General features: G+C 40.6%; 1 protein-coding gene across 9 annotated transcripts in view; it reads left to right on the top strand.

Annotated features, from left to right (window-relative positions):
* Positions 1-14,340, top strand: part of MYO5A (myosin VA) — a 96,373-nt gene that overhangs the window by 14,454 nt on the left and 67,579 nt on the right. For all 9 annotated transcript variants that reach the window (XM_052672353.1, XM_052672354.1, XM_052672350.1 and 6 more), the window contains exons 2-4: positions 1,616-1,726; positions 3,172-3,343; positions 9,895-10,039. In XM_052672353.1, the coding sequence (XP_052528313.1) occupies positions 1,616-1,726; positions 3,172-3,343; positions 9,895-10,039 (428 nt within the window). The remainder of the gene's footprint in view (positions 1-1,615; positions 1,727-3,171; positions 3,344-9,894; positions 10,040-14,340) is intronic.

Here is a 14,340-nt window from a genome sequence, read left to right as displayed (position 1 = left end):
ATGTCAAAGCCTGGTAATCAAAAGGGCTGCAGTATTTTTGCTGGAGGTAGCAGTGCTGCCCGGGGCAGTGCAGCGTGGTACCTGCCTGGCTGCACCTGGGCGTGCGCTGCCACGCTCCTGCCCTGCAACAAGAAGGCAGTGCGAAGTTCGATGCTAATCTGGAATGGAAGCTCCTTGTTTTAAATAGTTTCCTCTGGTTCCTTTTTGCCATAGTGCACATGTACTGCGGGACTGAGTTTGTTTTCAAATGATAAAGAACTTACAAATGCTGATAACAAATTTAACTCTCAGAACCATCTTAACTCTTTTCAGCCCCTTATCTGTCAGTCTTGGTGAGGTTCTTAATGCTCTGTCAAAAGAGAACTGAGGAGCACTGCAGCAGCTGGTGTCAGAATCACAGAAGTTAGATGGGACCTTTAAAGGCCGTCTAGTCCAACTCCCCTGCAATGAGTAGGGACACCGACTGCTTCATCAGGTGCTCAGGGCTCCTCCAGCCTGACCTTGAATGGTTCCAAGGATGGGAAGCCTGTTCCAGTGCCTCACAACCCTTACTGTAAAAAAAGACTTCTTCATTTACCCTGTATAAATCTCTTCTAATTTGAAACCATTTTCCCTTGTCCTATCACAGCAGCCCCTGCCTTCTTTCTTACAGCCTCCCTGTAGATGTTGACAGGCTGCTCTCAGGTCTCCATGAAGCCTTCTCTTCTGCAGGCTGTGCAGCCCCGGCTCCCTCAGCCCTTTCTCACAGGGGAGGTGTTCCATCCCTTTGGATCACTTTTGTGGCCCTTCTCTGCACGTGGTCCAAGAGGTCCATGTCTCTCACATATCTCACATACTGAGGACTTCACAACTGATTTTTTTTTTTAATTTCTTCTGGATGTTAAACATAAGCAATGGGAAAATGTGCGGGAAATTTTTTTATTTTATTTTATTTTTCTTTTAATTTTGGACTTTTTTTTGTTTGCCTTGGTTTGTATTCAAGGATGTTTCCTAAAAAGCCATTGTTAGGCATTGTTCATTTCAGTTCACACCAAACGGAAGCCATCCAGATGAGCCACCCTTCTTCGCTGTGGCATTCCCAGGGCTTAGCATTGGAGAACACAGCCAGGCAGCTGCACGAGTTTGGTACACGTGTAGCACTTCTAAGAGCCTGGCAGAGAGCAGCAAAGCCCATATCTTTGGCTTGGGTGAAAATGATCACAACAGGAATTAGACTTTTCTTCTCTATTGTTTGGAAGGACTTCAGAATCTTCTCAGAAGAGCTGCTTTTAAGTAACTTTTTTGGTAGCCAAGTTTTTGACCTCTGAACACATAGGTAGTTTATTTTGTTGATTTTCAGCAGTGAATGTGCGTCTTAAGCATTATTTTATATAGGAAATAGCATTTTCTTACTGCAGAAAGGCAATTAAGGCAATGCATACGTAGCTTTGTGTCAGCAGAATAACTTAGTCACTTCCTCTCTGCTAGTCAACATATCTTTTGCTTAAAGGTTTGGCTTATAGACAGATGTATTAAAAAAGGATAAAAAAAAACATTTTGGTATCATGTATGTTGATGATTTAATGATATTGCTTGAAGAAGTCACAGATCTTTTGCTATTGTTTTTATGTTGCAGTATGCCAGGGTTTGGATTCCTGACCCAGAGGAGGTCTGGAAGTCAGCAGAACTTCTGAAAGATTATAAACCTGGAGATAAAGTTCTTCAGCTTCGACTTGAAGAGGGCAAGGTAGGTCTTCTTGTTAAATCCTGAGGTTGTTCTTGGGAGACTGGTGTATCTAACACATGAAGCTATATTGTAAAACTGTAGCCCTATTTTTGTGTGTAGCTCTATTTATGTGCTATTATTCTTGACCACAGAGTTTGAGCATTACTTTCTGTGTGAATTCCATTTTGTCTAGTTTTTTTGAACTAAGATAACAAAAATGTTGGTTGTATCCAGCTGCCTGTATGATTCAGTTATATATATGTATCTTTTTCTACTTACCCTGTTAAAGTATCAACCCTGGTTGATACTTCAGGGGCCACAAGGAAAATAGTGTTGCAGAAAGAAGTGGTGACTTTCAAGTTCAGCATTGCTATGAGAAAGTTAATATCAACAGGATGGGGCAAGGATTAAGAGCATTGCCAGAATGGTGCGAAGTGCAGCGTGGAGAAGGGATGACATCTCTCTGAAAAGATCACTTCTTTGCAGTGAAGGCCTGTTTGTATTTTCTTATGCCATTTGAATGGTTATTTAATGTCAGTGTATAATGGAAGTGGTCCTTCAGGTCTTCTCATAGAAAATAAAGGTCTGCAGTAATCCGAAGATTTATTTTTAATTTCTTTTCTTTCTACCAGTGGGCAGCTTACATGCCTTTTTCAGATGGAGGTCTACATAGTAATTAAGTAAAATGAACAGATTATATGTATAGAGTAGGTCCTAAGTTAAAACACTTTAATTGAATGAATTTCATTCATTGACTCACTCACATCTCTGATATGGCAAACTGAGCACAACCTTTTCAATCAGGCAAGGTCTGTTTTGCTCCACCCTCCACATTCCAGACGGTGCAGTGGTGCTGCACACTTGTGTATTGAATGTAGTAGAATGCAGATATTTGCCAGTCATTGTGCTGGGACAAGAGAATGCCAGGTAAATAAAGTGCTGTTTCCTCCAGAGACAGATGCAGTTAAAATATGTACATTAGAGATTAATTTGCATAAATCTGTGTGAATTATAAGTAACTTTTTTTTTCAGTTTGTGTTTTCATAGAATTCCTGTCCTTGCCAGTATTCCTGTGTAATGTTGTTGTATATATGGCTGGCTGTAGGCTGATGGAAAATTATTTCCTCTGTCCTGCTCAAAAGGAGAATAATATGGAAAACTAATTAGATTTGTGATAAAACACATTTCAGTTTATTTAATAAAAAGATTTGGCAGCAAAAACAAGGCATTTGTTTAAGTAATAGTTTAAAAGGATGAAATACATTTATTATTGCCTATTGCTTGTAGAAAACCCCTTTGGGAATTTTTTAATGATACTTTTGGAGAACCCAAATCACCAGACCATGCAAGTGTTATCTTGTGTTTTTATGCCTTGTGAATCTTTTGCTGGGAAGAATGGTGGGAGGGGTTGAATGAAGGGATCTAAACAGCAGTTCTTTCAACACACGCTTCTGTTTAATTTTCAGGACCTAGAATATTGCCTCGATCCGAAGACTAAGGAACTCCCCCCACTGCGAAACCCTGACATCCTTGTTGGAGAAAATGACCTCACTGCACTCAGTTATCTCCATGAACCCGCTGTTCTACACAACCTCAAAGTTCGATTTATAGACTCTAAACTCATTTATACCTATTGTGGCAAGTATTGTGTCTTTTTATCCTGTAATCTTCACAGAGACTGCAGCAGACAGGAAAAGTTTGTTATTGATATTTGTACTTTTAACTTAATGGTAGGGTAGGTTGGGCTGTTCTTGTGAAAGTCCCTTTTCTTATGTGGTCAGTAAGCGCGTCAAGTAGGCTTGAAATTATTAAGGCTCAAAGAGAACTGACTTCACTTCATGTTCATCTAGCTTCCCAGTGGGCTCTGTTTATAAAATTTTAGCCATGGACAATTTTAGCCATGGGATTCCTTGCTGACTGTTGTTCCCCTTAGGCATGTGTAGATAGGCATAGGCTGGAGGAGAGCTTCACACGCTGAGGATGTAGGAGGTTAGCCTTGCTGTTTGATGGATTTATTGCTTCCTGCCTTTGATTGCCTCCATCTGTATTGAGCTGCCATATCTGTGCTGAAGATACCCCTTTATTTTCCTTTTTGTTTTTTCTAGTCAGTGGAACTATGAGAGTGCATTTGTAACAGTGTGTGAGCTAGTGCTTGTCCATTCACAAGCATGAATAGTGTGAATTTTAAAAATACTTTTTAGCTCACAGTAGATGTTACCTAAAACTGTAATCGCCTGTAATATTTTCATACAGCCAAACTGTGGGGAAGTTATTTCATTGTAGGTACAAAATTGTAGCTGAGTTGTCTGCTTTAAGGACGCATTGATAGATAGTTTAGGCTTAATGCTTTTGGCTTGTGTGCCTGTGTTTCTTTTAAATTTTAGTTTTTAGTAACTTTAATGTAGCCATTTTATTATAAACAGCCTGTTAACTTTTTGAATATTTCTTTAGTTTGCTTATTTTTTGGACACTGTGCTGGTACATAAGGAGCAGTTTAAGTCATTAGGGTTTTGTTGTCATTTGTTGGTTGGTTTTTTTTGTTTTTGTTTTTTACATTTAGGTCTGAGTAAAAGAAAACATAATATGATGATGTGATTCCTGGAAATCAAATACTAAAAATTTCCTTCTTGTGATTGTCTGATTAAAACAAAGACACATTCTTCCCATACATGTAGTCAAATTACTATTTGCCTATTCATCAGAGCTCAGTTTATGCCAGCAGAAAACATACCCCATGATTTCTTTTTAAGTATACAGTTTAACTTTGTTTCTAATCAAGTGTTTGTAGGACAGTTCCAGTTCTTATTACCATGTGCCATTATTGAGCCCTCTCCATGTTACCATACCTTAGACTTGCTATTTATGATTTCCTTGTGCTTTGCACTCTTTGCAGACCGTAGAGTAGACTTTCGCAAAGCTGCGGATGTCATGTTGCAGGATGGCCCTTGAAAGATAGCAGCAAATCGTGGCTGCTGGTATCTGCAGTAGAAATTTCTATTTTGCATTATAAGGCCTTGTTCTGTCCTGGCCTGCAGGTGGAATGTACCGTGTGTCAGATTTCCCTGTTCTGGATATTCTTACAGTTCCACTATGGTGAGGGATGCGGGGAATGAAGGCAAGCAGCGTGTTGGGCACTTCATGGTGGCCAGAGCACAAGCATTAGTGTTGTGCTACATTTTGCTCACACTGGCAGTTCTCAACCTGTGGGGCCCAGCAGAGTGCATCTGTTCCCAATCCTGCTCTGAGCAGTGCCTGGACCATGCAGGCCTGAATCTGACTTTGCCTCCCTCTGCTTGCAGGCAGCCTTCATTCACATAAGTTTGGGAGATGATGCATAGCTATATCTCATCCTGTCACACAGTTATAGCGTGACCACAGGCACCAGATGGTTTAGGCTAGAAGAGACCTCTGGAAGTCTTCCAGGAAGCTCCCTTCTTACGAACAGATCTGACAAGACTGAGTTGCTCAGGGCTTTGACTAAAGACACCACAGCCAGTCTGGGCAGCCCCTTCTAAGGGTGTGTGTTTTAATCCCCAGACTTCTCAGCTTCCCCATCTTGGATATAGTCCACATGTCTGTCCCTAGTGCCTCCATGGCAAAGCTCCTGACAGGGGAGTGTTCAGTGAAAGGGCTTTTGTGTAACTGGAGTCTCACAACCCGACCTTGTAAATAGTTTCCAGTGTGGTGTCTGCAAGTACAGCCATGCCTGTCCTGTGAGACAGTCTGCCCGGTTTGTGTTTTGTTTGCTTCTAAACATGGATTATGTTTAGTGTTCTGTAAAGGAGTGTGTTGTCTGCTGGTTTTGTTTTCTGTTTGAGAAGACAGGTTGTTTTTATGTTTGTCCTAGTGCTGCTTTAGTTGTGGGTATGGCTGATGTTACACAGTTTCTCCTAGGGCTAGAGGGCTTTTAGCAGCTTATGGAATTCATTGATTTGGGATTGCTGAGTTTGATCAGCCCTTCTGCTTCCCAATAAGTGATGCTTCTGTGAAATGCATGCTGGGTGAATTAGAAATACGTAGACTGTGCACTGTGGCAATTTCAGCTGGTCACAGTGCAGGTGAGTGAGTTCTTATACCAACTGGGGGACCGAAGAGTACGGTATGGCAGGCATTTGTTGTCTTGGGTAGTAGACATATATACATTGCAGTGTAAGCTAAGTAAAATAAAGCTAGTGTGTTAGCCTTTAAAAACCTGATCCTTTGGCCAAGGACATTCACCTTACAAATCACTATCAATTTCTGTCCTAAGTATGTGTTATTTGCCTTCTTCAAAAGATTATTGTCTTAGAGTTCTGCTCACGGAAGGAATTGCATGTGCCTCCTTATTCTGGTTCAGACATTAGTCAGGTTAGGTTAAATACTCAGTGAAGGTGATTTGAGCTAACCTAGTTGATTTAGCCAGAAGGAGATTAGAAAACACATTAATCCACTAAGAGAGTTATGGTAAAGCTATTCCCAATCAGCAGAACTAGACTGGGAAAGGATGGATTTCCATGGCCCCAGAAATTAATTCAATTATTCTTTTCTTAGAGTAATAGGTTGAATGGATATTAAATTCTTTATAATTTCACTTTGAGGTAACCCAGACTTTTAAACAGAAGAACTCCTGATTTCTTAATTTCAAGGCCAGCCTGTCACCAGAAATCCAGAACTGATTTATTGTTTTGTTTTGCTGTTGAGAATATGAAATGAAGAGTTCATGACAGAAGCTGAAGAGTTATAAGGAAAAATAAATGGACAACATGCTATGACTGTGATCAAAACTCAGTAAATATTCCTGGCTAGTTCAGATGTATAAATACTCTCTGGTACGAAGGACAGCAAACTTTGACAAGTTAGTAAAGTGTTTGCGTTAATATCTGGTTTAACCACAGATGGTGAATACATTCAAAATGAAAGAATTGACCACATTTACTTCGGATGTATGTAGGAAGAATGGCAGAAAGTAACAAAAAGTAATGAAATTTCATGTGACTGCAGGAATGAAAGCACACACAATGTGGGAAGGGCCATGATATTTCTTATAAGAACAGCAGTACCGTTCAGTGGAGGTAAAAATAAGTTATGTATGAATTATTCAGAATTATTATCCTGGGAGGTTGACTGGTTTAAAAGTTCCCATAGAAAACACATAATTCCTGCCTTGCTTGTTTTGGTTATTTCCAGATGGTAGTAACTTGTTGATTTCGCAAGCCACTACTGCAATTAAGTGCTTTTATGTGTTGGAGATTTGTCATGGAGCTGCAGTCTTGAATTCAGGGGTTCATTTTTACCAGTGCAGCCAGAAGCAGGAGGGAATTGTCTGAAGTTTTGCACGGCTTTTTTAATGTCTCTTTGAATACATGTGCAAGCTTGAGAGGCTTTAGGAGCCCATCCATCACAGCCTCAGTGCCAACGGCTGTTGGCAGCCAGCCTGTTGGCATGGGGTGGGCTGAGTTGTCTAACACGTCTCTTTTTCTCCATGGCAAGTCATGGAGTCATAGGCTCATAGAAGCATTCGAGTTGGAAGGGAGCATTAAAGGTCACCCAGCCTACCTGCCCTATAATGAACAGTCCCAGAAGGACTCCTCAGTTGCAGCTGTGCTATGCACACTTTGGTAATGAGCAGCACTGCACAGAAGTGCTGACAAACATCGGCTGTGTGGTGTGAGTATCGGAACAAGTGCTGATGAATTAGCAGACCTGGCTAATTAGCTGAGCGAGGCACACGCATCCACTCCCACGGGAGCACTGCTGCAGAGAGCCTCATCCGACCCTCAGCTCCAGAGCTAAACCTGCAGTTCTGCTGCTGGAGAGCCAGCTTAGTGGCTTGGACTGAGCACAGGTAAAATGCAGTAGCTCCTCATCGCTGTGCCTGGCAGCTCATTATTGGTGAAATCAGGAATCGTAATGTGGCTCACGTTCCGTGCTGAAGCAGCCTGGGAATCCTGAGGCTGTGTGACTCCACATGTGCCACTGAGGTATGCTGAAAAGAAAGGATTTAGTGTTCTGTGTGCAGGCAGATCCCTATGGAGCATCAGGGTCCAGAGGTGCTTCCCAGTTGTTTATACTGCAGAATTCCTGCTGACAGCATCACCGGGGCCCTAGAACACCACCACTTCCCAGTGTTTGCCCTTACAGCCATCATTTGTAGCCTCTCTGATGTCGCAGACTGAGCTCACCTGACTTTGATCTGCAGCCTGTCCTGATCCACACACGCTGCCGTCTTTGTGCTGCAGGCACAGGGATGTTAGATCCTGTGGCAGTCCAGGCTGCAGCTGCTGGTTTGGCGGCTGCTGCCTGCTGCTCTCCTGCCCCAGCCTAACTCCATGAGGCCAAGGGATGTGGCAGGTCATGCCAGAGCAGCTCTGAGCACCTTGGGTTGCTCGCAGGCCCTGTTCCAGCCCCCAGCTCTGACTCCTGCTGCTGACTTACACCCCCAGCTGCTGACTCCCAGTGTAGCTGATGGGCACTGCAGTGTCTGCCAGCACTGAGCTCCTGTATTCCTGTATTCCCACCCCCCTTTTATTTTTTGGCTTGTCATTACAGCATTACACTTGGCACACATTTTTACAGCGACTTTTATGTTACTGAGTCATTTGGGTGAAGTCATTTGGTGGAAAAACACTGGCACTGGTTGGATAGGCGTGCCCAGACGTGTAACTGCCCTTATATCTGAGGAAATAAATGAAGATTTCTCCAGTCTCTTTGTGAAAAGTGTTCTGTCGTTGTTTAATGTTTTTGCTACGGTCGGTGCTTGATTTATAAATACATGACAGGATTTGAAAATGGGATGATACTCCCAGCAGCAGAGGCAGATTACAGATGCTTTCACTTCCCTTCTCCCAGCTCTGCATGGAAAGTTCCTGAGATAGAAATCACAGCACTAATCTGCACATAGCAGGGAGCTGGGCGCCCTGAGGAAGTGTGTGCCTGTGTGAATTTCTAGGTAAATTTAGAATTGCACTGAATGCTGTGGAAATGCTTGCAGCACACATACTGAGGGATACGTTGTCCAAGGAGCGTCGATTGCATGCTTGCTGCAGACTTTATGCAGCCACAAAAACCTTGAAATACAAATGTAAGAAGAGATTCTATTTTTAAAGTAAGCTGCAGTTAAAATTAGTTTCTTTTTGTTTTGTTTTTTTTTTCTTCTGCTTATATCACATGTTAAGGTGAGGAAGAATGGCCATGTCAAGAAAGCAGATTTTGCCTGGAATGACCAGGTCTCACGTGTCCATGGTCAGTGATTTCACCTCTGTGTGGAGTAAATAAGAAGTGTTCCCTGCCCATAGTAAATACTGCAGAAAAGAAGAGTATCAGTAGTCTTCATTCAGACCCTCCCTGGGGGCAGAGAAATCCTCTTTTCTTGTGGAAAAGAAAATTGGATCAAGGCCACTTCAGATCTCACTTTGTGGATAGGAAAGGTGTACAGATTAAGACTGAGCTTTTCTGTAAAAGAGGAGGGAATTGGAGGTGGTCTGTTTTGGGAGAGCAAAAGGATGGTGTGAATTTAGAAATGCTGTAGTGATGATTGGCATAAAAAGATTGGAAAACTAGAAGATGGAAGGAAGTAGTTTGCATACAGACATACAACGTGAAGATCCTGTGGTGCCTTCTAGAGGTGTAGTTAATTTCCTGACTCAACTGCATGCCTCTGTGTATCAGCCCCATGTGATGTATTTTTTAGCCCCTGTCAGAAGTGTCCTGCAGGCAGGAGGCTGTTCCTGCTGCCTGTTAAAGCCATCCAGGTCACACTATGGCTCTACTTTGTTTGTATTAAAAGCTGTCCTGGGTTCAGCTCCTGAAAGGTTAACACACTGTACGTAACAAAATGCTCGTGAGGCCTTTTAGCAGCTATAGTTCACCAATCCAGGTACTTTTACAGTTAAAGAAAGGGGAACATTGATAAGGCATCGTACTAATATTGTATGTATTAGGAGCTGTCCCTGATGTATGCCCTGAAGTAGGATAGAAGGAAACTCATTCTAGATTTTGTACGCAAAGCCGAGGTCAGACTAAATATCTAAACTTCTGTCAGACTAAATTTCTATTATTTAGAAATCAACAATGTAAAGTGTGCGGGTTCTTCTTCTCTAGTTAATATTTTTAGAAAAGTTAGAGCAATAGTTGATGTTAAACCCATTTTTATTTTATTTTATTTTGGGACAACTATTACTAACTCCCTTTGTTTCATTGTCTTTGTTTAGGTATCGTCTTAGTGGCCATCAACCCTTATGAACAGCTGCCTATCTATGGCGAGGATATCATCAATGCATACAGTGGCCAAAACATGGGGGATATGGATCCACATATCTTTGCAGTGGCAGAAGAGGCATACAAGCAGATGGCCAGGTTTGTAGACCACATGAGTTTTGAATTCATGGATTTTATGAAAGGAATGAGATTTAAAACTTCTGGCCGACAGACTTCTCGTTAATTTATGACTCATGAAGTATTTTCAGGATCTGTTTTTTATCCAGTGTTCCAGTGCATTTCACAAGAGGGTAAGTTGTCCAAGTTAGTGAATATTAAAATGTTACAAATGCCCTGGAGATCCTGGCTGCTGACAGGTAACAGGAATAGCTGTAGATCTCTTTAGAATTTAGGTCTAAAATTAGCGTGGTGCTTTATAGGATTATGTAGTTTTAACTTGATTAGCAAACTGTGGAGGTAGTTTTTAATCATTGGTGGATTTTTAAAGAGAAAAATGCAAGATTTTTAATTGTTTTGTATTTGGATAACTGACAACAGAAAGAAAAATCACTGGGCTTACGGATGCTATATGCTGTTACAGACTGCTAGTTCTATTAGCAGAGTCCCAACAATGTAATCTCCTTTTGACTGCTATTGACTAGAATTAAGAGGGAGGAAAAGGCTGAATGCACAGTCTGTGCCCCAAAACAATGTCTCTAAGGACACTGTAACAGCTGCGCAGGAAGTCCTCATTTCCTTAATTATTGCATGAAAACAAACTTGTCACCCAAGGAAAGTTGTTGTTGGAAACTGTTCTTCCCCTTCACCCCAGTAACCTGTCAGTTTTGAGAAGCTTTTTGAAATATTTAGTTTCTAGAATGAGCCTTTTGGGCTACCATGTGGTTTTTGGTTAGCAAAATGGGCACAGGTATCCTCATTGTTTAGCTATAAGCTATCCATACAGTTTTCCTTGTTGATAATACAGCCCATGATCAAATTAACCTGGTAAAATGTTTGAATTAACTGTAGTGGACCTGCAGAAGGGGGAGCAAGGCAGAGATGGGCTGAAAATGATGAAACGTTCAGCTTTGCAATTAGCTGCCTTTTCATTAAAGAATTCATATGAGAGCTGGAATGAATAAAATCCTCCGTTTGATATGAAGTCAGTTGTGTGAGTACAGTGATCCACTTAATACTCACATAATAGATCATTTTAAAAGAGAGAGATACATACAGTGCAACATTTCCTGATATGAGATGATTGCAAAATAGGCAATGTTTCAGGAATGCCACACTCTTGCATTGTTGTATAGCAGAGGTGCTCCCCTTACTTTCCTACTGCTAATGGAAAAAGAGACACGTAATTTAGTATGGAAATATAAAGACAAAACTGTGTGTCATGACAGTCATATTTGTACGGTGTGCCTTTTTTAACCTACATCCACATTGTTCTACTGCTGGTCAAGTCCATCTAAAAGCTTTACGAAATAAGAGTATGGTAGGCACACTTCACATCTGAGGAGCAGTCCGCACTTGCATTGATATGGCAGTGGGGGATGCAATCCAAATATCCAGAATTTTTGTTCGTGGCATTGATCAGTGAGGGGCTGGAAGACCATCTCTCTGCAGGGGCTGCTGTTCAGCATTGGAGGGGGCATACTGCTTGCCTGGTCAGAAAGTTCAGATTTCTACATTGCGTTCACTTGCTAGCTGAAGCTTGTAGAGTGAAGATTTCTATCTACCACCATCTGCACTATCTGCTATTTCCTTCTCTGATATCAGACAGAGATTCAGAGGGGCTGAGATTTGGCAATAGTTTCTTCTGTGGTTATTTCTTTTTGTGTTAATTGCCTGCTCTTCAGCTCTAGATGCTCCCTCCAGCAATTCTGTGCTGCTGAATAATAACAAATAAGATGTGGAAGTTCCTTTTGAAACAAATGAAGAGAAGTTATATAAGCATGAAAATGATCCTAAATAATCTTTCAGCATTAACAAATTAATTCCTTTGTGTTCTGTGCCTACAGCATGTTATGGACACTGTTATTTTTTTATAAAAAAGAATTTGAAGATCTACAGTTCCTCTGTTGGTCATGTAAAAGCAAAAATGAGGTTGTATCTGACCTTCACTAACAATTTAATAATTACTTTAAATATTCATGTAGTAGCTATGTTTATGGCAATTATCTGCATTCATGCATATATTGCTGAGATTTATTTTGCTGTTGCTTCTAATCTGTCTTAATTCCCTGTTTAAATGATGACTGGAATAATTACTCATGATACTCCTATCCATAACACTTCAACACATGAATATTTACTCTTCAATTCTTGTTATTTATAATGTAATGATTTAAAGTTTGTTCTTTCAAGCTGCATTCCTTCCCTTACTGTGACTGAGAGATTCTTTCTTTGCATTTGGTAATACTGCGTGATTTCTGAGATCTTTAGCCAAACAAAATGACCCTTGAAAGCTAGTCATAATAAACTAAGTGTTTGCATTGTGTCTCCAGTATGTACAGTGCAAAAATATGAATGATTAGTTAAAAGCAGCATGGCTTTTTACCCACACTTGGCTGTTAGATAACTGATTATCATTAGTTTAGCCCAGGAAAATGTATATAACTGTTTAGGACTGCTCTTATTTTGGACTTCTATTTCTTTTCCTTTTTCCAGCAGAGCCAAGTTTCTGGGCAGTTAGTCTGCAGTGTAGCAGGGTGGCCCCTTAGGGCTCACTAAATGATGAGTAGTGCTCAGTCATCTGTAAGGTTTGACCAAGTATGTCTTTTTATTGATAACTTTATATGAGACTGGGGACTTGCCTTTGTCTGCATGTCTTGTATTTCAATTTCTATTCATTATTCTTAGATTCTTTCGTAGATTGTAGGTAGCCAGTGTGTGGATGTATGTTTTGTGACTTCCATGGATAGCTTGCTCAGAGAGGTTTTGGACAACTTTTAAGGAAGACTAGCAAGTTAAAAGGAAGTAAAATATTACTGAAACATTTACTTTTTTTTCCCCTTTGACATATAAACCATAATATCTGCATGTGAGTATTTGTGTGTGTTGAACTCTTTGAACTACAATGCATACCACTTCTATAAGTCAGCATTTCTAACTTTTTAACAAAAAATATTATTTCCTCACAGCTGATAACTATGAAAACTGAGGCATAGCATTAGCTGATAAGTTTCCTAATTTATTTTTGTTTTTTTGAAAGCATTACAACTTCGGTAGGAATCAACCATCAGCACGTGTGCCCTTCTTTCAGTTTCTTTTCAGTGTTTGGTAGAAGCCTCCAGTTTTAAACCCATGGCTCATGATAAGAGGAAATGTTTATGGTTACACTCTTGTAACTGCTAAGAATTGCATGAAACTACATGAGACTTAGATTATTCATTTCCTTACACTGTTAGGGAAAGATGTTCTAAACCACTCTTACATGGGATCCCTTCTGTGTAGTAAGGGCATATTACATAATTAAGATAATGTGTATTTTTGTCAGTACCTAATTGATCTATTTTGTTTGTTCTTACTGTGGTTGATGACAGATAAAGTGAAGTTGTCTGCTTAGAGTGCAAGTTGGGGATAATGTCTGCAAACAGACATTATGTACTGGTGAGATCAGTGAGTGCTAGAATGGAAAGCAATACTGTCAGTCTGCAGCATTTTGCTTTTTCTATTTGGACAAAGCATAATGATTTATTCAATGTTAGTGTGAATCTTCTTTGTTAAATTACCTTTAATAAGCAGGTTGCCTCTCTGTTTTGTAGATTTGTGGCATGCATCTGATGGCTCTCAGCTACATGAAGTTTTTTTTATATCACTTTTAGTTAAGAAAGAAGCTTGGTGAACTGTTGAGTAGGTGTTTTGAAAGCACCTTGACTGACAGCCTCCCATTATTGCAACCATCTCAAGATGATGTCCTGTTATAAAAATGCACCTTTGATCAGCTGCTGCTTTGCTTCCTAGTATCTCATTAATGGATTCTCTATTCACTCCTTTCAGAAGTGGGTAGGGAGATGATGAACAACATATCACAGATCTGCATGTGGTTACAAAGTGAGAGTGTTCCCTAGTAGGCACCGTGCAGGCATACAGCAGCCTGCTTTGACACATGGCTGTGACGCATTACTTTTCCACATGAAATACTTACCTAGTTCTTTTAGGGCTCTGCTGTTAAAATTAGAATGAAAAGGGAAATTGTCCTTTCTGGTATAAACTGATGATTTTGGAATAAGGAATTAACCCTTGCACTTCAGATCTGGCATTTTGTGGTACTGAATACAAGGCAACAGATGCAATATTTAAGCTGACGTAATGTCAAGACCTGAGCAGTGATTATTTTTATGCAACAGAAGGGTTAATCATGGCCGTAGCTGGAAGCTAGGGTTCATGTGAGGTGTCCTGCTGGTAGCTAGGCAATGAGCTTTAGTAAACTATTATGGGAGTGACCTCTGACT

This window comes from Tympanuchus pallidicinctus, unplaced genomic scaffold (genome assembly GCF_026119805.1).
Source record: "Tympanuchus pallidicinctus isolate F22 unplaced genomic scaffold, pur_lepc_1.0 scaffold12, whole genome shotgun sequence".
Taxonomy (NCBI): Eukaryota; Metazoa; Chordata; class Aves; order Galliformes; family Phasianidae; genus Tympanuchus; species Tympanuchus pallidicinctus.
The sequence above is the reverse complement of the archived record's forward strand: the minus strand, read 5'-3'. Positions and strand labels throughout refer to the sequence as shown.